Source organism: Myzus persicae, unplaced genomic scaffold (assembly GCF_001856785.1).
Source record: "Myzus persicae strain clone G006 unplaced genomic scaffold, MPER_G0061.0, whole genome shotgun sequence".
NCBI lineage: Eukaryota > Metazoa > Arthropoda > Insecta > Hemiptera > Aphididae > Myzus > Myzus persicae.
In genome coordinates, this window is record NW_019100947.1 from 115,384 (window position 1) to 137,511 (window position 22,128).

General features: G+C 28.9%; 3 protein-coding genes across 3 annotated transcripts; 2 read left to right on the plus strand and 1 right to left on the minus strand.

Moving 5' to 3' along the window:
- Positions 1-3,702: 3,702 nt before the first annotated feature.
- Positions 3,703-5,189, plus strand: LOC111026986 (alkylated DNA repair protein alkB homolog 8-like). The gene is made up of 3 exons (XM_022305181.1): positions 3,703-3,978; positions 4,379-4,534; positions 4,602-5,189. Exons 1-3 carry the CDS (start codon positions 3,925-3,927, stop codon positions 5,178-5,180), a joined length of 789 nt encoding a protein of 262 aa, XP_022160873.1. The 5' UTR covers positions 3,703-3,924; the 3' UTR covers positions 5,181-5,189.
- A 2,342-nt stretch (positions 5,190-7,531) lies between these two features.
- LOC111026985 (DNA replication licensing factor Mcm7) lies at positions 7,532-12,340 on the minus strand. Its single transcript, XM_022305180.1, has 12 exons — positions 12,025-12,340; positions 11,824-11,927; positions 11,617-11,757; positions 11,412-11,542; positions 11,167-11,347; positions 10,967-11,104; positions 10,707-10,889; positions 9,852-10,065; positions 9,022-9,317; positions 8,774-8,955; positions 8,341-8,703; positions 7,532-8,281 (listed from the first exon to the last, which is right to left on the minus strand). Exons 1-12 carry the CDS (start codon positions 12,062-12,064, stop codon positions 8,080-8,082), a joined length of 2,175 nt encoding a protein of 724 aa, XP_022160872.1. The 5' UTR covers positions 12,065-12,340; the 3' UTR covers positions 7,532-8,079.
- A 5,620-nt stretch (positions 12,341-17,960) lies between these two features.
- On the plus strand, positions 17,961-22,012 carry LOC111026977 (glucose dehydrogenase [FAD, quinone]-like). The gene is made up of 2 exons (XM_022305171.1): positions 17,961-18,208; positions 20,208-22,012. The coding sequence occupies exons 1-2, from the start codon at positions 18,170-18,172 to the stop codon at positions 21,990-21,992; spliced, it is 1,824 nt and encodes a 607-aa protein (XP_022160863.1). The 5' UTR covers positions 17,961-18,169; the 3' UTR covers positions 21,993-22,012.
- The last annotated feature ends 116 nt before the right edge of the window (positions 22,013-22,128 follow it).

Here is a 22,128-nt window from a genome sequence, read left to right on the forward strand (position 1 = left end):
TACAATAAACGTAACCGCAAGCACATCATTCCGCGCCTCGCTTATACATACGAACCATACGTCCATACGCCACGACGGACGACGACGCTGCAGGTCGTCCAAATACGATGCGTATCCATATTATGCGATAAGCTTCTGGTATCAGAGAAAAACAAAATAATGTAATGTTCGCACACGACAAATGTATTATACCTTTATAAGTTATAACTATAATAATATTATATTTAAAAATTCCAGTTTAAATAAAAATAACTTTTAAAAATCAGAATTAAGATTATACAATAAATTTTCTTATTTTTACTAATTTTAGTAGGAGGTGCGATCGTCCCGTCGTCCAAGCCACGAGCCGCCACTGGTTATAAATATCCATTTTATGAAACGAATGTTTGTATTCAATTGTTGGTTAGGTTTGTTCAACTACTGATGTTTAAATGAATTGTATACTGTGAGATTCTACCTGGTCGCAGTCACCAGAACCAGTATATCATACCATCGGGTTTCAGCCTCGACCGAGTTTCAACTGGCCACATCCACCGATAGCTTTGGTCCGTGCCACTAGTCCGTTATTCGTCCATCCATTGAATTGTTGATAGATTCACTGCCGCACAAGATGATAGGAAAATGGATCGCGCCAGAAAAATATTATAATGAAAGCAGGGGCGTACCGAGAAGGTTTTTATTGGAGGGCCAAAGTTGGTAGTTTGGCCAACTCTAATAATTGATCCGGGACAACTTGTTTTTGTTATTTTGTCGTAGCCATTTCATCGTTAAACAGTTAAAATACTAATAGATATGAAAATTGTTTATAATACCTATATAAGATATCCATTACAATTATTACATTAGGCAAGTACCACATTTGCAATAAAATAATAAATAATGTTAAAAAAAAAAAAACAAAGTATAATATATTATTATTATTGTTATAAAAATTATTAACTTTCTTATAAATATTTTTCATTATTGATTATCATTTATCAGTATTCTTCTTTTTTTTAGAGTTGCCCATTTTTGAGCCATTTCATTTAAAGACATTTTATCCACCAAATCTTTTTCAGAAGAAAGCAACATCAGATTATTTAATCTACAGTCTTCTTGGGTTGTTCTTAAATAGTTTTTGACTATTTTCAATTTGCTGAATGACCTTTCATTGCCAGCAACGGTTACAGGTGCTGTACATGATTAGCGGCATAATAGATTGGCCAATGGCAAAGCAGTTTTTAATTCATGGGAAACTATTGCTAGGTCAATCATAGTGCATTTATTTTGACATTGCTCGTAGAGCACTTCCAGTTCACACTGCAAAGTTAATGTATCAATAATTTCAATATTATTCGGTAAAAATTGTATTGCATCTTGAATAAGAGTGTCCGTCAACAATTCCTTTGAAAATGGCGGTTTAAACATACTGTATAATGGCTTAATATCATTAATGGATTTCTCAAGATGATCTTTTATTAAATCATTCAGTTTATCTAAGACCATTTTAAACTCTTTCCTATAAAAAGAGTGGAAGGAAAATTCAAAAGCATTACTTCTATTAATGTCCAATTTTTTTGGTGCAATTCTACGGCGGTGTCGTACAGAAAATTCTTTTTCAGCATCAACATTATATTTTTTCAAAAAAACTACAGCACTTTGGATCAGGTTGTTCATATTTTCTGAATCAGAATTTATAATGTCTAATGATTTAAGAGTACTTGAAATAAATAAAGTAGCATCTGTTATGTTTAATTCAGCCGATTTAAGACATTCAGTTAACAGTTTTAGTTTGTACATAATATTCTTCATAAACATTAGGCTCACAACAAAATCAAAAGAAAATAATTTTTTTGACAAGGAGAAAGCTGTATTTTTAGTATTTTTATCAATTTTCTTTTCTTCAACAATATTATCCAATGCATCAATAATAATTGGATATGATGTCCATAATGATTTTAATGCTTCAGCGCGTGCTGTCCACCTTGTTTGTGATAAATTTCTCGATTTAAGAGAATTTTCAATTTCATTGAGTTTGTTCAATAGAGGTCCATATCGTTTAGTACTTGATGAAAAGAAAACATATAATTCTCGAACAATTGAAAATAAATCAGATATTATTAAACTAGAATCACATGCATGCTCAATAAAAGTATTGATTCTGTTGGCCATTATGTACAGTTATTGAGTTTTTCATAAATGTAAAATGGCCAACTGAAAAGTTAAAAACAAAATTATTGGGGGGGTATTATGACCACCCTACCCCCCCTCCATTAGGTTCGACCCTGAATGAAAGTTTTCACTTTAATTGTTTAGATATATCAATTAAATATAAAATGTGTCTAAGTTAAAAATTAACTAAATTGTACAAAAAATATAAATAATGTAAATTTTTATATTTGATTAGAATAATATTATGGCATGTTCAAAATATGTAAAACCTCTATAAATAGTTATCGTATTTAAAATAAACTATTGAGAATTAATCTTGAAAAAAATTGAATACGTTCTAGTTCATTACTCAACTGTTATCGTTTGTTATGGTAAATTACTCACTCCACAAATTGGTTTTTTATTATACATTAAACTAGTTCCGTTTTCATAGTTTAAATGTTGAAATATTATCTACAACGTTGGTTTTTTGGTTTTTATATTTGTACTGTTCGGTGTGATATTTTCCTTCTGAATACTGTATTAATTTTAATGTAATATGTTTGTACTTGGATAAGTTTTAAAATATCAAAAAACATCTTTTATTTTTCTATTCTCTTAACTTAATTAAATTATTACATTCGTCGGTCGCAATATATACTTATAGTCGTCAAAAACACGTTTATTGAAATGTTATTTCTTAAACCATGACAAATTTCTATTTAAAAAAAATAGACAGAAAACTATCTTAAAAATGCCCAGGTATAACAATATAATCTAAAAAAATTCACAAAATGTGTAAAATTAAATTTTTAATATCAGTTCTCTGAATCATAAAATGAACTAAAAGTCTACTCTGCTACAGTGCTACTTCTTGAGCATTTTATGAGAAATACGCAAATGCTTTAAACTTGCTTAAAGTCCAAATCCTGCGAACAATACTCCACGTTCAAGAAAACATAGCGTTTTCCGGAGCATTACATAGGCAAAATAGGTACATTTTTACATTGCAAAAATACGTTCCATAATTTTACCTCTTCGAGTGTAGGTATAATCCATTAATCCAATATGTTTCCAAGTATCCGATATTGTGAATTTGTGAACACAGTCAAATACAAGAATATGCTTCGACTTTCAACTTCAGAATCTTTTCTGGTGGGAACTGAATCTAATTAGTACTTTTAAAAGGTCACAATTGAACATTTTCACGAGCTTAAAAATTATCGGGATAAACAAAAACAAAATGTTTATTCATGACAAAAGATAAAAAAACCCAAAACTTATCTACTGACTATCCCGTCTACAATGTGGATCATTTCCAGGCGTTCATATAACGATAGAATCCTGTCCCGTTTTGATCATAATACATATTTTTCCTTGACCTTGGTCTAATCTACTTTGTATTTCTATGTTTGTAAATTTTGCCTAAATAATTCATTAAATAATAAATAATATGGTACATAATATTACATTATAGGTACATACAAAATATTATTTTCGCTGAGCTTTTCGGCCACACTGTTTTCGTTATCACAGTTGGAACAACAGATTACATAAAAATATTTTAATCTATTCTGTGGTTGTTCTGCAACAGTTCCTTTTCAAAAAGTTAAATTTTTTTTTTTTTAATTTTTTTTATTTTTAATTGCTTTACCTATAAATATTTTGTGTTTGATTAATTTACTGTAAATTAGTGATTCAAGCAACACATTTTTAAATTATTCTATTATACAGAAACTTTCCATACCATTATAGTGATTTAAAGTACTACGCTTGCTGATTACCAATGCTATTATGTCTTTGAATGAAAAAAATGCTTCAGAACTTGAATTTCAACATGTTCATGATGTGTGTACATTTTAATACATATATTCAATATTTAATATTAATTATTTTATTTAAAGTACAATTAATTATTAATGATAATTTAATTTAAACATCAATTTTAATTTAAAATTACCGGGGTGTTTGATGAAAAAAATATTAATATAACCGTTCAATAAAATAAAATAAAATAAATTAAGTTAAATATAACTGAATTACGTTTAAGGGAACAATAGCTCTCTTTTAATTTGTTAAATGTTTAGATTTTTCATGCAGTTCGGCATAAGTGTTAAATTATTGATAGGGATTTTTTGCTGATATTGAGTCCCAAATTATAAAATTGGACAAAAAAGAAATATTTACCCATGGGAGCTATACCTACTGCTTGGAGGTAAATTAATTTTTGATCTTTTTGTTTTTATAGGTTTATGAAAACATAGCATCACATTTTAGTGAAACACGACAGAAACCTTGGCCAAATGTCGTTAAGTTTTTAAACAAATCTAAACCCGGTGCAATTGTTTTAGATGTTGGTTGCGGAAATGCTAAATATTTTACTAATACTTCTGATATTTTCCAGGTATATTGTATGCATAATAATATTTTTAAATTATTCTATTATTTACCTCAAGTATAATTATTTTTAGTTAGGTTGTGATCGAAGTACTCAATTAGCTCAAATATGTAAAAATCGTAACCATCAAGTATTTAATTGTGATTGTCTTCAATTACCAATACGATCAAATTGTGTGGATCTGTGTATTAGTATAGCAGTTCTTCATCATTTGGCCACAAGTGATCGACGTTTAAAAGCTTTAAAGGAAATTAACCGAGTACTAGCAGTTGGAGGCCAAGCACTTATATATGTGTGGGCTAAAGAACAGTGCAGAAATCAAAACCTTTCTACTTATTTAAAACAGAGTAAAACTAATAAGGCGGAGTCAACACCTGAACTAACTAAAGAATTTTGTGTGGAATCAATTGACGTTAATCTACCAATACATACAAACCGTTCCAATTTTGTACATAATGACTTGCTAGTTCCATGGAAGTTGAATCAAAAGAAAGAACAAGAAAGTGAATCTAAAACACATCTAAGATATTATCATGTATTTGAAGAATCTGAATTGAAATTATTATGTGAACAAATTTATAACTGTAAAGTGATTGATTATTATTATGATCAGGGTAACTGGTGTGTAATATTTGAAAAGATTGCAATTTAAGTACTTGTATATTGTTATTATTTCTATTACCATTCATTTACCACATTTATTGACAAAATTATTAATACTTAGTTAACTTATAATATATGTTTTTAAATAACAATAAGAATACAAGTAGGTATATTAATAATAAAATAGATAACGTGATTAAAATTTGAAATACACTTATTTAAGTGTTTTTAAATTCCTACATAAGGTATTCAGTACACTGAGTAATTCTTTTATCATTTAACACTCATTATTTCAAAAAGTAAAAGTATTTTTGAAAAATAACATTTTGCATAGTTTAGCCTAGTTAAAGACAGCATTAAAAAAAATATATACATGAGGGTATACCCATTAGCTGTAGAGAAGGACTCCCTGTCCGGACAAAAACCAGATTTTGCCATTTTACCTACAAACTAAAAAAATTATTAAAAATCATGAAATTAATGTAAATAAAATGTTGAAATTTCCGGAAAAATAAAAAATGAAAATATACTCTTTTTTTTTCAAAAAGTTGAATTAGATTAAAAAATAAAATAAATGTGGTTCTCTGTGAGTAATGAAAAAAAAAAGATTTATAATATATTTCTTATCTCAGAAGATATTGCGATGGGGTAAATCCTTGCAGGACATTCTGTACATAGATTTTTTTTTAATTTTTTGAATTACAACATAGTTTTGATTTCATATTCCAAAGTAGAATTATTTTCTAAGTATTTCGATACTTAAAAAATGAATTTAGTACCAGTAGTTTACGAGACATAATAATTTAAATTTTAGATGAACGGAGTGGAGTGGTATACCTCAAAATGTTGGTCCACTACTCCGCTCATCTAAACTTCAAATACTTATCTCATAAACTAATAAAACTACCCAAACTCCCTATTCAATTTTTATGTATCGAAATACTCAGAAAATTATTCTACTTTCAAGGATGAAATTGAAATTGTATGTTGTAAATCAAAAAAGTAAAAACTTGAAAAATTAGACTCTGTGTAAAAAATGTATTTTTACAAACATTTATTCTTATTGAAATAATAAGTGTTCGCTGATATAAGAATAACCGTTTATATATATGAATATATAATTGTAGGCTACAGAACATTTTTCCTTAATCTTAAAAAATATATATATTTTATTCTTTTAGTAAGTATATTAAACAATAAACATTAAATTTTGCTTCAGTTAATAAAGTGTTAAACCACATTTAAAAATGATTGAAGTACCTAAATAAATTAGGATAAATGACAGCGATTCTGACTGTGACTAAGCGATTAATTGCTATCAATGAAATTAGGTATTCATTATTCACAATATATTCCTCATAATACGTAGAGCATTTTTATGACCATTTCATAGTATATTGTAGATGCACATCATTTTTATTTTTTAGTATGTATAGATTAATATAGGTTTCTAAAATATGTATAAATTATGTTTTTGATTGTTGAAAATCTTAGAAATAGGTTCAGTAAAAAAATGATTTGGAAAAGAGATTCCAACCATTTAATTCATCCTAGAAAACTGCCATATAGAAGAGTTCAAAATTGTTAAAAAGCTTCAACTGCCTTGATATTCTGGGGAATTCAATTTTGAAAACTGAATATAAGATTACAAGTTACAACACAGTTACGGTCAGCTTGATATTCTATAAATAAATATCATAATTCATAAATCATAAGCAATACATTTACCCAGTATCCCAGTTCCATTATACATATCTAGCGCTCTCTTGATAGATAAATAAGTTATAATAGGATGACGAGGGCCATTTTGTTATCTATTTTAAGAGTAGACAAAACACGTCTTTAGAGTACCTACATAATTTGTGATTACTTGCCGACAAGTATTAAAAATAATTTTTGTATGAATTAACCCAAATTGTTAAATAAAAATAAATGAACTAACTAATATAATTACAATATAATATTATTTATGTTCTATTCGAGTAGGAGTAATTTTGGTAATTTTTTCTGGCATTCAATTGTTTTTGACTACCTAAATTAGATTAAACTGTTAAAAAAATAAGGTAACAATTTGTCTTGCGTGTTTCAGGTTATGTTGTTTCAATAAAAATATTAATAGCTAATATAATAATAAACTCCATATCTATTAATAACTAGTGAATTAGCAACATTGCAGATGTGTGAATATGACACTAACTTTGAATACCATGAAAATACTGACTTAACCATTGTGTTATAGAATACCCAATTACTTATAATTTATTGTTATATGAAAATAATAGTGACGGATTGAATATCAGGGGAGGGCTTTGCGATTATTGTACTATTAGTTAAAAACTAATAATTTTAATCATTTAATCCCAGCAGTACATCGCAACACAATGACTTAAGGATCACCACTTTTTAGGGAGAATGTATTTCCACTGCACAATTACAATATCTTAAGCATCCGAATATTTATAATATTAATTTACATAATATGTAACCATATCTAGTAATCTTTAATATTATGTATGTATGCATATTACAAGGAATGCAGATCTTTAAAGATCCAACCTATTTTATACAGCAACAATCTGATTAAGTAATTTATTAAAAATATAATTTATTTTAAGTATGCATAAATTCCTTGACTATGACTATTCTACAATTAAGTCCTCTTGGTGTAAAATTATCAAATGTGTTAAAGTCATAACTATTTATGTTAAAACCAAGTCTTGTATATTATTTATTACTTAATTAGTTATACAAATTTATTAAAAATACAAAATAAAAATTAAAGTTATTACATAAACTAAGAGGTTGTACTTGGTTTTTAAAACGAAAAAATTAAATATAAATCATAACATAACTTTCATATTGATTGATTATGGTCATTTAATTATTGTATTACACGGTTACGTAAAATGAGATGAAAAATTTTAATTTAAATAAGTTAAAAAAAATACTTAAATAAAAGTAATTGTAGTTTTAGCTTGATTCACCTGCCACACATTAAGCATTTCATATTCTTCAATGCAATCATCAACTTGTGATGTATTGAATCCTTTACTAGTACAATATTCTCTAATGTCAGACATTTTGACAACCGTTCGTCCTCCAGCTAATTCTCTTATTACATTGAATATACGGTCCACAACACTTTGAGGTCTAAAAAAAAAATTTGTTATTTAATCAAAACTGCAGGATAAATTGTTTATATAATATACCTTCCAGTTTTTTCATCAGTTTGGATTAAAGACATCTTAGACATTTCTAAAAGTCTCATAGCTTCAACTACATCCTCACGTTCCACCAAATCTGATAATCTAAGCTTAGCCAATGCTGTAGATATTCTAAGTATAGCCAAAAGATTTCTAGCTGAGGTAAATGTTGTATCGCCGTTGTTACGTGAATCCTTACGCAAGTCGACGTATGAATTGACAAGAAATTCTGTAAGCTCTACAGGAACAGTAGGAGTCTTCTTCTTACACAAATCAATATAGCGACGCATTAAGCTCATATCTAATGCTTGTACTTCAGTTGGTGGTTGACAACTATGCTTATGAACATATGTTATATGTTTAGCCAACCTAATTAAAGCACAAATTATTAATGTAATTTACTAATTTATTTTAATTTTATAGATTTAAACAATATTACTTAAGATCATTTTCACGATTGGGTTTGTCTTGAATTAACCATAATAAATCAAAACGAGAAAGCAAAGCTGCTGGAAGTTGGATATTGGCTTCAATCGAACGTTTAGGATCATATCTTCCATAAGCAGGATTGGCTGCAGCCAATATACTGACACGAGCATTCAAACGTGTCATTATTCCAGCCTGTATAAAATAAAATTAATGATATTAATAAACCAATTGATTTTTTGAAACTATTTAAAAATATACTTTTGCAATTGAGATGGTTTGTTGTTCCATCACTTCATGAATAGCAGTTCTATCAGACTCTGCCATTTTATCAAACTCATCAATGCAACATACACCTTGGTCAGCTAATACAAGAGCACCACCTTCTAAAACCATTTCGTTGGTTAAAGGATCCTTCATCACAGCGGCAGTGAGACCTACACCAGAAGAACCTCGACCAGTAGTGTACTGGCTACGACGAGCAAGACGTTCAATATAGGAAAGCAATTGAGATTTTGCTACACCAGGGTCTCCCATTAAACAAATATTGATGCTTCCTAATAAGAATAACAATTAATTAACAATATAATATAATAATAATGCATTTTTTTTTTAATTAATAGATTGTCATTATATATACACTTTATGAATTATTTTTATTTATTTGATTTAAAATATTTTAGCCCAATACGGGTTGCTCAAAAAATTTTTGCAGCCTCCCTTCAAAAAAAAAAAATTAAAAACTTAATAAGATTAATATAAGGTTAGTTTTGGCTGAATTTTTTTTTTTTTTTGGAATAATTCATTGACACGAAGCATATTGGTCTCAATCAATGACTTTTCACTTGGGAAGAGAAGAGTATATTTAGCACACTGCTACTCCCTTCTCTAACAAGAGAATTTTCACATGTTTGGACATCACTCTCAGTGGAGTGGGTCCGGAAGGGCACGGTAAGACAATCAGGATAGAGAGGGGGGAAAGACTACCAAGTATTTTTTGCACTAAAGACTACTTATAGGTAATTAATTATTCAATTGATTCACTTTAGTAAAAGGAATATATATGTTAAATGAACACAACTAATTTTTACCTCTAATTTTCATTCCATCAGGTGCTCTGTCTACACCACCAACTAAAAGTAATAACAACGCTTTTTTGACGTCTTCGTGACCATATATTTCTGGTGCCAAACTTGCAGCTAATTTTGTATAAAAGTCATCACCGGCCAACTCCAAAACTTCTTCTTCAGATAGTTCGCCTTCTCCAAGTTTTTCTTCATTTAGTTTATTTAAACATTCAACATGCTAAAATTCATAATTATAACAGTTGATTTAATTAATACCTAGTTATTACATAATTATAACATTCAATAATAATGTTCAATTTCATTATAAACATAAATATATTTTTATTTATAATACTAGGCATTTAATATTTAAAAAATCTAATGGCAAAGTTGAAGTAATAAAAGGTTGGTATATGGTTGTAAATAAACATTACATTTTATTGTAATTTTATTATATTGTTTTTACTACCGATTGTTCAATAATAGTTTTAAGAATTGTTCTTAATTTACTCTTTATAATAATAAAAACAAATAAACAGTATGCTAATAATTTAAGGTATAACCACATACAGATAAACAGTTATGCAATTTTATAAAAACCCTACTATGCAGTAAACATTTCAATAAAATAAATTTGTCAATTGATTTAAACTAAAAAGTAGAGTTTATAATAATTAATAGGTAATAGTATTAACTAAGAAATGTTGATAACTGACAATAATTTATAAATTGCTTATTTAAAAAATAAAAATTTTGAATTTTGAGATCACAATTTATTTTTTTTAAATATTACTCTTAGAGATTAAAAATTATAATACACTTTACAAGATTAAGATTATTTTATTAATATTGTTAAGATTTATAATCAAGGTTACTTACATGGGCTTCAAGAAAAGTATCAGATAATAAACCTTGCTGAATTTGTCGGAATCCAGATCGAATCATAGGTAAAAATATACCGGTTACTGATATATGGTCCCCTGGTACTGCTTGCCGTGTAGCTTCACCTCTACATAACACAGTTAGTGAACGTGGAATATTGCCTACTGGAACTTGATCACTCTAAATAAAACCACAAGATATATTTAACTCATTTAATATATAATATTACATCTAAATTTCAATAAACAATAATTTACTAGTTCTTGAATTTTGAGTTCTTGAAATTTAATGAATTTAGATCCTCTAGTTTGTAAGTACAAACGACTACCTGGTTTATTTGTTGAACATTCTGAACTTGGACAGAATTCTAAAGGTTTGAAAGTCAGTGAATTAACCTATTAAACGTGATAAAATAAATATCTTTTGTAGTAAATCTAGCGAAAATGTAAATACATACCGGTTGATATGTTTCCCCACCACAAAGATCACAAGAGTAAGTAGCAACTACAACCATAGGTTTTACTTCTGTACTTCTCATAACAATTCCACGCACCGATATTAGTCTACCAATGCTATCAGCTTTCACATCACGTATAGGTAATTCTTTCTTAGTGCTTAGATCTTTAAAGTATATTTCACTATAACATAACAAAACAAAAAGATAAAATAATACTTTCGATAATAGTAACATCATTTTCTTACAATCTCCGCATTAATTCTGGAGGATATCTATTTGTAGGAGCAATATTCTCATCAGCTTGTCTCATTCTTTGTCTTTGCTGAGCCAATATTCTGTGTTCAATATAAACATCCAAAGCATCTTTGTTTTCCGGCTTGAATCAGAAGAAATAGATGAGTAACAGATTCCTTAGGAAATAATGCATAATTCAGTAGTTTAATTACTTACTTCATGATCTTTGTAATTTGGCAATAGATCTTGCACAATATCAGCAATCATGGAAGAATACCGACGACAATTAGCAGACACAGCGTCGGCCAACAAGTTGTCGAAATGGTCTAAATCATCAAGCTCTATGAACAGAGATACCTGTAAAATAAACATGAACATTAAGATTACACAAAATGTTGGGACGCTTCTCAGTTGTTCACTTACCTGTTCGCGATGTGCGAGTTTGGCTAACTGTACGGCATACTTTGCATGCTTCTGGTTATCTGTGTCCAACGCCTGGTAGTTTTGCAGAAATTCTGTGAGTTTCGCTGTAAATAAGACAGGTTATTTTAGGTATATTGGAAGCAGGAGTAGGTAAGAAAAAATTATCCTAAAAAATAGAAAAACGAATAGATATTTTTTTACCTTTATCGGCTTCGTAGTCCCTGAAGCCAGCTTTAGCCATGATCGCGTGTGTTAGGATGAATTATAAAATTTGTAATACAATTGACCGTTAGATTTGCAAAAGATTGATAGTTACAGTGTTACTGTCTTATTTTGTAGTGACTTGTGAATGGCAAAACAAAATAGGAGGCAAACGAGTTGCCACTCGTTGATTGCAGTAGTGCTGTGTCGGAACTCGGAAGTCGGATAACCACTAACCAGAGTCAGATAACGGATAAAACACTCACGGTAATTGGCTGTGGTAGAGTGGAAATTCGAAGTGGCACAGCAGCCGCGGATCCAATTGCTTTGTGGTAAACACAAAATTGGCGGGAAATTTTCCGCGGCCGATTCAGACCGCGCCGCACCAGCGACCGGTGTGATAACGATATTAACTAAAACTGTTTTTGGTCAAATTAAGTTTGCAACACTGTTTTATTCAAAATTCGCGCCATAGATATTATAATATACACAGAATATACTCCAACTATAATACACAAGCAATCACATGGAAAGCATAACAAGTAACCACTACAACATAGCTGCTTTTTGTTTACTCGATTTCTCGAACTCATGGTCGCATGGAAGTGAGTGGTAGCCGAGTAATACATAATTGTTCTATACATGGTTTAAATATATTTAAGCAATGATTATTCGGTAATATATATTATGGATAATGTAAAGAGTATTGTGTTTTTCCGTAAAGACATCCTACATATTGCTGTAAATTATACTATAGGTATCAGCTTCCTCCCATCCCTGGGAAAATTATTTGAAAAACTTCTATTAAAACACCTTCAATATATTTCCGAAATAAATAAAATCATTCCTAACTCACAGTATGGCTTCCGAGCTAACCATTCTACTATTCACCCTCTACATCGTCTCACTGATGCCATCTCATCTTCTCTTGAACAAAAAAAATACTGCTCGGGTGTCTTCCTCGATGTCGCTCAAGCATTTGACAAAGTATGGCACAACGGACTACTCCATAAACTATAAACAAACTTTCCAACCCCATATTATTTAATACTCAAATCTTATCTCACTCATCGTTCTTTCCAAGTAAATCTAAACAACTCAATTTCAAACCAATATATGATTAACGCTGGTGTACCCCAAGGCAAGTGACCTTTCTCCTCTTTTATATCTAATCTACACTGCAGATATACCTACATCCTCTTTCACCATTCTCAATACTTTTGCCGACGACACTTGTATCTTAGCCTCCGATTCTAATCCCACAATAACAAGCTTCTAACTCCAACACCACCTCTGCAATTAACTCGAAAATTGGTTCACACTATGGAAAATAAAGATTAATACAAAGAAATCTAGCCACATTACTTTCTCCCTTCGCCTAAACAATTGTCCACCAGTCAAACTTTGTAACCAATTATTACCTCAAACCAACCAAGTTAAATACTTAGGGCTCATTTTCGACAAACGATTAACTTGGAAAGACCACATATTTGACAAAAGAAAGAAACTAAACTCTAGATTACATTTACTACGTCCTCTCTTACTATCAAATTTAAACTTTAAACTCAAATTCCTTATCTACAAAATGTTGATCTTTCCTTTGTGGAATTATGGTATTCAAATTTGGAGTAATGCTGCCCCAAGTAACATACAAAAAATACAATCATTCCAATCCATCTGCCTTCGCACTATTTCAAAATGCCCCTGCTATATGTAAGTAACAAAACCCTATACTCAGACCTGAGAATAAATTACGTAAACCAAGTCACTAAAACTGCTTACCAAAAACTCCACAAAAAATTTAGCTCCCATAGTAACCCTAACATTAGTTATCTTGCTTCTCAACACATCCCTGACAACCCCCCACGAAGACAAACGAAAATGGGTTAGATACCTCCTCCATTAATAAATATTAAATGCCCAAGTAGGTAGGTCCATTGGGAGCCCTCCTACATCGTGCCATTTTCATGTTATGTAATCCTCTTCATCATTATTACTTGTTGAGCTTAATTGTATAGTTGTATATTTTCTTATTAAATAAAAAAAAATAAGTATAAATAAATCATTTAAAATATTTTATGACCAGTGCGCGGAATCGACTTATGGTCTCAGATTTAAAATAAAGTATGCAATTTATTCATAATAAAAATATAAATCGAATATATTACAACACACTACATAGCATACCTACTATTATTTAAAATCATAAGACCTCACAACACCACTAGCTAAATACCAGCAGCAATCATTGAGCAAATTTCTTTGTTTCAGATAAATGTAAAATTTTTTTTTCGTTTATTATTTTTTAAATGTTTCAGCATATTAGGTGCTATTACAAGTACGATACATTACAGAATACCATTGATTTTAAAATATACTATATATTACTAAATATAGGTAGATTTTAAAATCAATGATAATACATTACAATTACGATTAAATGTAAAATTTAATAATAGCCGATAATTACCTATTTTATATAAGAAGCAAATAGTATATAAATATAAGTCATTAGGTCTACGAATCTCCTTCATTTATATATATCCGTTGTAACTTTTTCGGTGACAAGTTTCAGTGTATGCAAGTTTGGACCGATTTTAAGAAATAATTTTTTCGCAATAAAATTATATTTTGAAATGAAAAAAGAAAAAAGAACGGAGTATTTGAAAACAAGGGTTAGGTCCATAATTTTAGTATACTAAGAATATGCCGCATTATAAAATTAATGAATTTAGAAAAATAGTTTAATCAAATAATTTAATTGGTTTTTTTATTTCAGCTTCATAATAGGTATTTTATAAGTTAAATTTATGTTATTGGAATTCTCTATATTTGCAATCTTATTTAGCAATATTAAGCAATTTCGCTAATCAGTTTAACTGTTTAAAATTTTTCCAAACATGGATGTAATAGGTTCCTGTATTACACTATTAATAGTATAGGTAATATAAAATATGTATGTGCGTATGCCGTATAAATATTTAATATTTAAGCTACATCTTTTAAAAATGTCATTGTGTTTGGAAAATTATTATACAAGTATCTATTAGTAATTGTTTCAAATTTCAGCAATTGATATTTTTTGAATAATCACAAAATGACCAAAATTATCAAAGGAAAAATAGTTATTATACGTTTAAATATCCAACGACGTTCAAATTGCACGGCTTTATGCCAAACTTATTTTAAACTTTCATTTATGAAAATTCACGAGTAATATGTATTTAGGTGTTAAAATTAAAAATGTTATACATTTTTAACCTGGGTAAGTACAACATAATTTGCGAAATGTCTCAACTTCTGATGTGTCTAAAAGTGACGTCAGTCGCCCCCCCCCCCAAAAAAAATAAATTATGAATTGGAGTCGCCTATTTATTAAATTTCGGATATTTAGACAATTTCTTTTTACATGGCGTGGTGGCTATGTAATACATAGTGTATTAGTGTCTGTATAGAAAAATAAAATCAAACCATTTCAATTATACAAAATTACGATATATAATGCACTGAATACATCACAAAATGTATGATTTTAATGCTTGGCTTGGCATTTGTAAATATTAGTAAGGATTAATGCTACAGCTGACAGCTGTCGATTGACTAAAACATAAAATAAAGTATGCTTTAGCTTAATGTGTGCATCAACGTGTTAATACGACACTGTAGAACCGATGTGATGATGGCAATATGATATTATACATTTTTTTGTTTAGATAGGAGTCATACAAATTAACAAATAAAAATATTTTTTTCTATCTGTATTCTATACAAATTACATTTATATTGAACAATCAGTTAAATACTTAAGTACATATTATATATATAAATGTTGTATTCGCGTGATGTGCACATGTTTTTTTTTCTGTGTCATCGTGAATCAACATTTACAAGCATATGATATTATATAATATTATGTCCTAACTTAAGCTAAATAATGTAATATGTACATGGGTTCCACTTTTTCCTTGATTTTATTTTTGTTTTCACAGACGCTTCTGAAAAGATGACATTGAAAATTTTTAGTATTGACTTCTCAAAAGTATCAACTACATCAAATTTATTATCTGATAACCACCCTATAAATTGGAAATCAAAGCATTATTTCAACAATTTATGGCGTATACATAAATAAAAAAAACCCATACACACCATTGAAAAATTGAATTCAATCATCGCTTCACTTAGAATATAATATTAAGTTTAAATGTATAAAATATATTTTTATAATTTTTATACTTTATTACTTTTTACTTTTCATACGATAGCTGTAAGTCACAGTTATGTATGATATAATTTTTTTTTGGTTCTAAAGTTTAAATTAATTTTTTAACCTTAAAACCTGATGGAATTAGAAACTAGAAAAGGTAGATCATTCATCATTATCTTTGTCATGTTTTTGTAGATACGATATATTAATATATCCATCCGATATTCCGATGGAGGATAACTGGTCCAAATCATGTAACCCCTCAACTGTTGGTTCTCTCTACTTCAATACTACATAATTATGTTATTATGTTATGCACTAGGACATTGTACATCTATAAAAAATATTACCTGAAAATAAAATTAATAAAATAATAAAAATATTCACACTGTCTTAAGAATAGGTATACAAATATATGTATATATAATATATATATACATATATATTATACTGACAACTATGATATTTGGGTTTTACAGGGTCGTAACCTGAAATATTTTCATATTACTCGACTTCGCATACCGCACACGCACCCTTCATAATCTACCATATACATAAATCTATAAAATAATAATCCTACATTTTTTGTGAAAAAAAAGTTTTGAAATATTTTTTTCCAATCCATAGACAATAATATGTGGTATATTATCATGTCCATGGTTCACGAGTAATACTAGTTTCATTGGCAAATATTCCACCATATAACCAAAGTTAAACCCGGTAATTTATGTAATAGAATTCAAGAGGGGCCAAGCCGGGTCCAAGGCAGTTAAACAAGTAGGTATATCTAGAACATTTTCAAAAACATAGGCCAACAATTAATAAACCATCGATTTTTGGTTACAAATGAGACGTGTTCATCTAGTGTTTGGCATCTAAAATTGTTCTACTTTTCTACATACAGTCTTCATGTAGCTTAATCCAACTATCAGTTCATACCTACTCGTAAAGTGGTAACTCGTAAGGTAATTATGCCTTTACGAGTGCCAAACACACATTTTATATTTTCGTGGTAAACTGTTTAGCGTTCCCACAAAATGTCTACAGGTAAGTCTGATGAAAATAAGTTTAAAGCTATTGATGACCGACTTGAAGGTATACATCTACATGTAACTCTTTATTTAATGATAAAATTGCTGTTCACATATTTTGAGTACGATGTACATTCTTCTATACTGTTTGGTATGACGTAATATTGTTTTTGAATAATACCCTAACTCTATGACTATATAAAATATAAAAGTAAAAATTAATGTTTTTGGTATTGCTTGTTTACATTTTATTGTTTTTTACTGTATAGATAGTAAAATAAATAATAATTAATAACGGCAATATATTATTTGTATGATAATAGGCTGACGTTAAACCGTCTCCTCTTAGAATCGTTTTTCTTATGCAATGATTTATCATTGAATTCAAATATAACACAATTATACAGTATCCTATTCAATGATGATGATGCACACTTGACTCCTATTGTACAGCAGAGCGATTACCTACGTCCCCTTTTGTGTTTACAGTCACGAAAAAAAATTAACTGAAAAATCATGCATGGAATAAACCAAACTTTTTTTCTGTAAAATAAACAAATACAAACATAAAATCTTATTTGACAACTACTATTAAACACATGTCAACATGTGAAATATCTATCAGTAATAAATAATGATTGAATATTGGAAACTTACATACTATATATAGATATATAATAAGTTAAACCAGTAATAGTTATTAAGTAATAGTTCAAACTGTGTTAAAGCCACAATTCCAACGTTAATCATTTTAGGATATATTCTACAGGACGTGTGTATGACAATATATATTTCTTTCAAATTAAAAATAAGTTTTTGAAAAATATAACTTATATATAATAGCACTTTTCAACTCTCACAACTGTATAAGATTTCAATTTCAAAATTTTCTTTGAAAATTCTTACCATGAATGTTCAAATGATTGCAGTCACTGTGTTTTACATGGTATGTGTCTAAAATTACGTAAACGTTTATTTTAAAAAAGTAAACTATTATTTTTACTACTAACTTTATTCACTATAATTGTATTACTTTTTACGTTACGTAGTAGTCACTTGCATAAAAATATTTCAATAATAATATTGAATTATACAAACCAGTGTCTAAAATTAATTAATATAATTTAAATTTTTCAAAAAAAAAAAACTGTTAGTGGTTGGGAGGGGGAAGAATTTATCTTTACCCTCTCATCAAGCCTGATGTGCTACCTACATCATTATTAACTGTACTTACCAAAAACTTAAAAGTGAATAATTGTACTAAAACAGTTATTTTTAACTTAATTTTAAATTTAACTAAACTAATATCAGGGTGAAACTTGAATTTTTTACCTAATAACAACATTTTGATGAAATGTGTTAAACTCAGTATAGTTACGATAATGCATTTAAGTATGGAAAATTATAAAAATATTTAAATTATCACAACATTAATCACCTTAGTACCTATTATTTTATTATAATTTGGGATAGATCATAGGAAGACTCACGCCAAAATATTAAATTAAAAAAAAAATGTTTTCTAAACATTTCTCAGAAACTTCAAAGGAAAAACAATGAAAATTAAATATGAAATTTTAATATTGTTAGGCAAAAAAAAAATTATTTCCTTTGAATATTTATTAAAGACTAGCTGGGGTTTTACCCGGTCTGCGCCCCGGCTGTATACACTGTATACCGAGGTATATTTTGTGATTTTTATACTGACCTTCCCCTGTTCTTGCTCAATATCTATGTTGGATTTCAAGCGAATCAGAAGAGTAGTTTTGAAGATTACAAGTGTGGAAAAAAGTGACATCCATTTTTATTTATATAGATTAAAATGAATATTATATTTATGTACCTATGTAATATTATTAAGTTAAACTAGTTTTAATTAAAATCTATTATGTATGAATCTATTTTAAATTTATTAAAAAAACTCAGATAAATGATTGATTAAATATTTATACGAACAGTGATAATCAAAAACCATAGATTTAAATACTTGATAAATTAGGTTAGGTTATAATCATTAAGCATTTAAAATTAACGAAATGATTAAATTTTATAAACAGTAATAATTCGAAATGATCCGTTTCCCGTCGGGACATTGCGCCATGGTCGAAAAATTCACCCTATGGCCATTAAATTTTTTAGTTTTTATTGTTTAATTCATTTGACGAAAAAAAAATTAGAAAAAAAATCAGCAAACTACATCTTATTTCTCAGTATAACAATATTTCCGACTCTGTAGTTTCTGTAAAAATAATTGTTGCATTAGCGTTTGTTAAATTAGAAAATTATGCTGCTGTTGACGCGTTGGCCGAGTACCTTGATGAAGAGTTTCATAATTTACTTGAATGGTTCGGAAACAACTATATTGGGAGGAGAGATAGAAATGGTAAAGGTAGATGCCATGCAAGTTTTTCACCTGATATTTGGAACCTTTATAATGGATTTTTAAATTCCCAATATAGGATTAATCACCACTCAAAAGCTGAGAATAGACGATTTAATGTTTAAATGGGAGTATGCCATCAGTCAATCTGGGATTTTATTATTTTTTAAAAAAAAGTCCAATCTGGCCATGATTTTTTTTATAATCAAAACAATAAATACTCAAAAATTAAAAAAATGTGCTGATATAGATAAAGACATTTTAAAAATATTACAACAATATGATAGTATAGACTACATTTCATATTTAAAAGCATAGCATAAAATATCTCACTACCATGATTATTGATTATTTATTATTGTTATTAATACGACGAAATATAGTATAATAAATGTATAAAATAATATGTATACATAAAATATGTTTAATTACATTTTGCGACAGTATTAAGTCTACACAATGTAAAGGAGTAAATACATATTCAAACACATTTAATTTAGTTTGTGTTTATAGTAACAAAGACCATAACTATTTTTCAATCTAAAAGGGAATTTAATTTATTTAGGTACTAAATGGATATCACGCACTTATTTATCCATCCGATTATGCGCCTATGTTATGCGAATGCCCTACAAAAGTACAATTCGATTTTATAGTGGTCGGAGGTGGAAGTGCTGGTGCAACTGTTGCTGCACGTTTAAGTGAAATACCCGAATGGAATGTTTTATTATTAGAAGCTGGAGGTGATCCACCCGAAACAACCGAAAATCCTCTTTTATGGAACCAACATCTTAGGACAAAATGTGATTGGTTATTTTTTGCAGAAAAAAATCATTTACTTTTTAAAGGAATGGAACAAGAAAGGTGCCTTATATCTAGAGGTTGTATGTTAGGTGGATCGTCTTCAATCAATGCAATGATATACTTACGTGGTACTGTAGAAGATTTTAGTCAATGGAAAAATAAGTATGGTTGTCATGGATGGGACTATGAAGATGTTTTACCCTATTTTAAAAAATCAGAAGATTTTGTAGATACTTGTAGATATGATTCAGAAATTCATTCACAAGGAGGACCATTGACAGTAACACCATTAGAAACATGCGATCAGGCTTATAAGATTATCGCTGAATCAGAAGAGTCACTAAATTTATTTAAGGTAAATGATCTAAACAGAAAAGAACCAGTTATCGGCTATGGTGATTTTGATTCAACCACTCGTAATGGTCGTCGATGTAGTACACTAAAAGCGTTTTTAATGCCAGCAAGTAATCGTCCAAACCTCTATGTAGCAAAAAATACAATTGTTACTAAAATTTTAATTAAGAACGACTTAGCAGTGGGAGTGAACTTCAAATGTTCATCAGGAGAAATTAAATCAGTTTTTTGTACAAAAGAAGTGATAATGTGTGCTGGACCTATAAAAAGTCCACAGCTTCTTATGCTTTCCGGAATCGGGCCTAAAGAACATTTAAATGATCACGGTATTCCCATCATTAAAGATTTACCAGTAGGTTTCAGCATACAGGATCATATGTCACTTCCAGTTTTAGTATTTACAGATCGAAAATGTAGGCCAACTGAAGACATAATAAATGAGAGTAATGATTCTTTGAAAAAAGAATTAGCTTTTTTTTCAGAAAATATATCATCACTTGGCCTTAGTAAGCTTATGACATTCTATAAATCAAATGATGATTTAGAGTATCCGGATATACAAATATTAAAATTTAGGATTCCCTTCAACTCAACAAATACTTTTCCAAATAAAATTAATGTATTTACAAACATGTTTGGATATGCTAAGGAAGTAACAGATTTATATGACGAATTAAACTTGTTGAGTGACTTAATAGTTATGACACCCATTATGTTACAACCATCAAGTACTGGTCGAGTTATGTTGAACTCAAATGATCCACTAGACAATCCAAAAATATTTTTAAACTATTTATCTTGTAACAAAGAAATAGAAACCTTATTAAAGGGTATTGAATTTGTTGTAAACTTATCTAAAACAAAAAGTATGATTGATGCTGGGCTTGTTTTAGAAGAGTTGAAACTATCAAATTGTGCTGATTATATTTGGGACACCCGAGATTATTGGATGTGTGTCATTCAGAACTTGGCAGCTCCTTTTTATCATATAGTTGGTGGCTGTAATATGGGTTCAGAGAATGCAATTGATTCTGTTGTTGACACTAAATTAAGAGTGAAAGGGATAATTGGATTGCGTGTGATAGATAGTTCAATTATGCCAAAAGTTGTATCTGTAAACACAAACGCAGCTTCAATAATGATTGGTGAAAAAGGAAGTGATATAATAAAAGGATGTTATGGAAAGCTTTGACGAATAAAACATCAATTTAAAAGCTTACAAAATTGTAATCTAATTTACTAGATAATAGAAATAACTATTCTTTGTTAATCTTATTTACAATTTTTTATTTACATTTGTTCTATTGTTGATTATTTAAATGTAACAT

What these genes read in the sequence shown, in the direction of transcription:
- LOC111026977 (XM_022305171.1), top strand. Translation starts at nt 18,170, where the DNA reads ATGAATGTTCAAATGATTGCAGTCACTGTGTTTTACATG. An exon ending in CAGTCACTGTGTTTTACATG is followed by an intron (nt 18,209 to 20,207) that starts GTATGTGTCTAA and finishes TAATTTATTTAG; the next exon opens with GTACTAAATGGATATCACGC.
- LOC111026986 (XM_022305181.1), top strand. Translation starts at nt 3,925, where the DNA reads ATGTCTTTGAATGAAAAAAATGCTTCAGAACTTGAATTTCAACATGTT. An exon ending in AATTTCAACATGTTCATGAT is followed by an intron (nt 3,979 to 4,378) that starts GTGTGTACATTT and finishes TTGTTTTTATAG; the next exon opens with GTTTATGAAAACATAGCATC. An exon ending in ATACTTCTGATATTTTCCAG is followed by an intron (nt 4,535 to 4,601) that starts GTATATTGTATG and finishes AATTATTTTTAG; the next exon opens with TTAGGTTGTGATCGAAGTAC.
- LOC111026985 (XM_022305180.1), bottom strand. Translation starts at nt 12,064, where the DNA reads ATGGCTAAAGCTGGCTTCAGGGACTACGAAGCCGATAAAG. An exon ending in CAAATTACAAAGATCATGAA is followed by an intron (nt 11,543 to 11,616) that starts GTAAGTAATTAA and finishes TTCTGATTCAAG; the next exon opens with CCGGAAAACAAAGATGCTTT. An exon ending in ACTGATGAAAAAACTGGAAG is followed by an intron (nt 8,282 to 8,340) that starts GTATATTATATA and finishes TTTTTTTTTTAG; the next exon opens with ACCTCAAAGTGTTGTGGACC.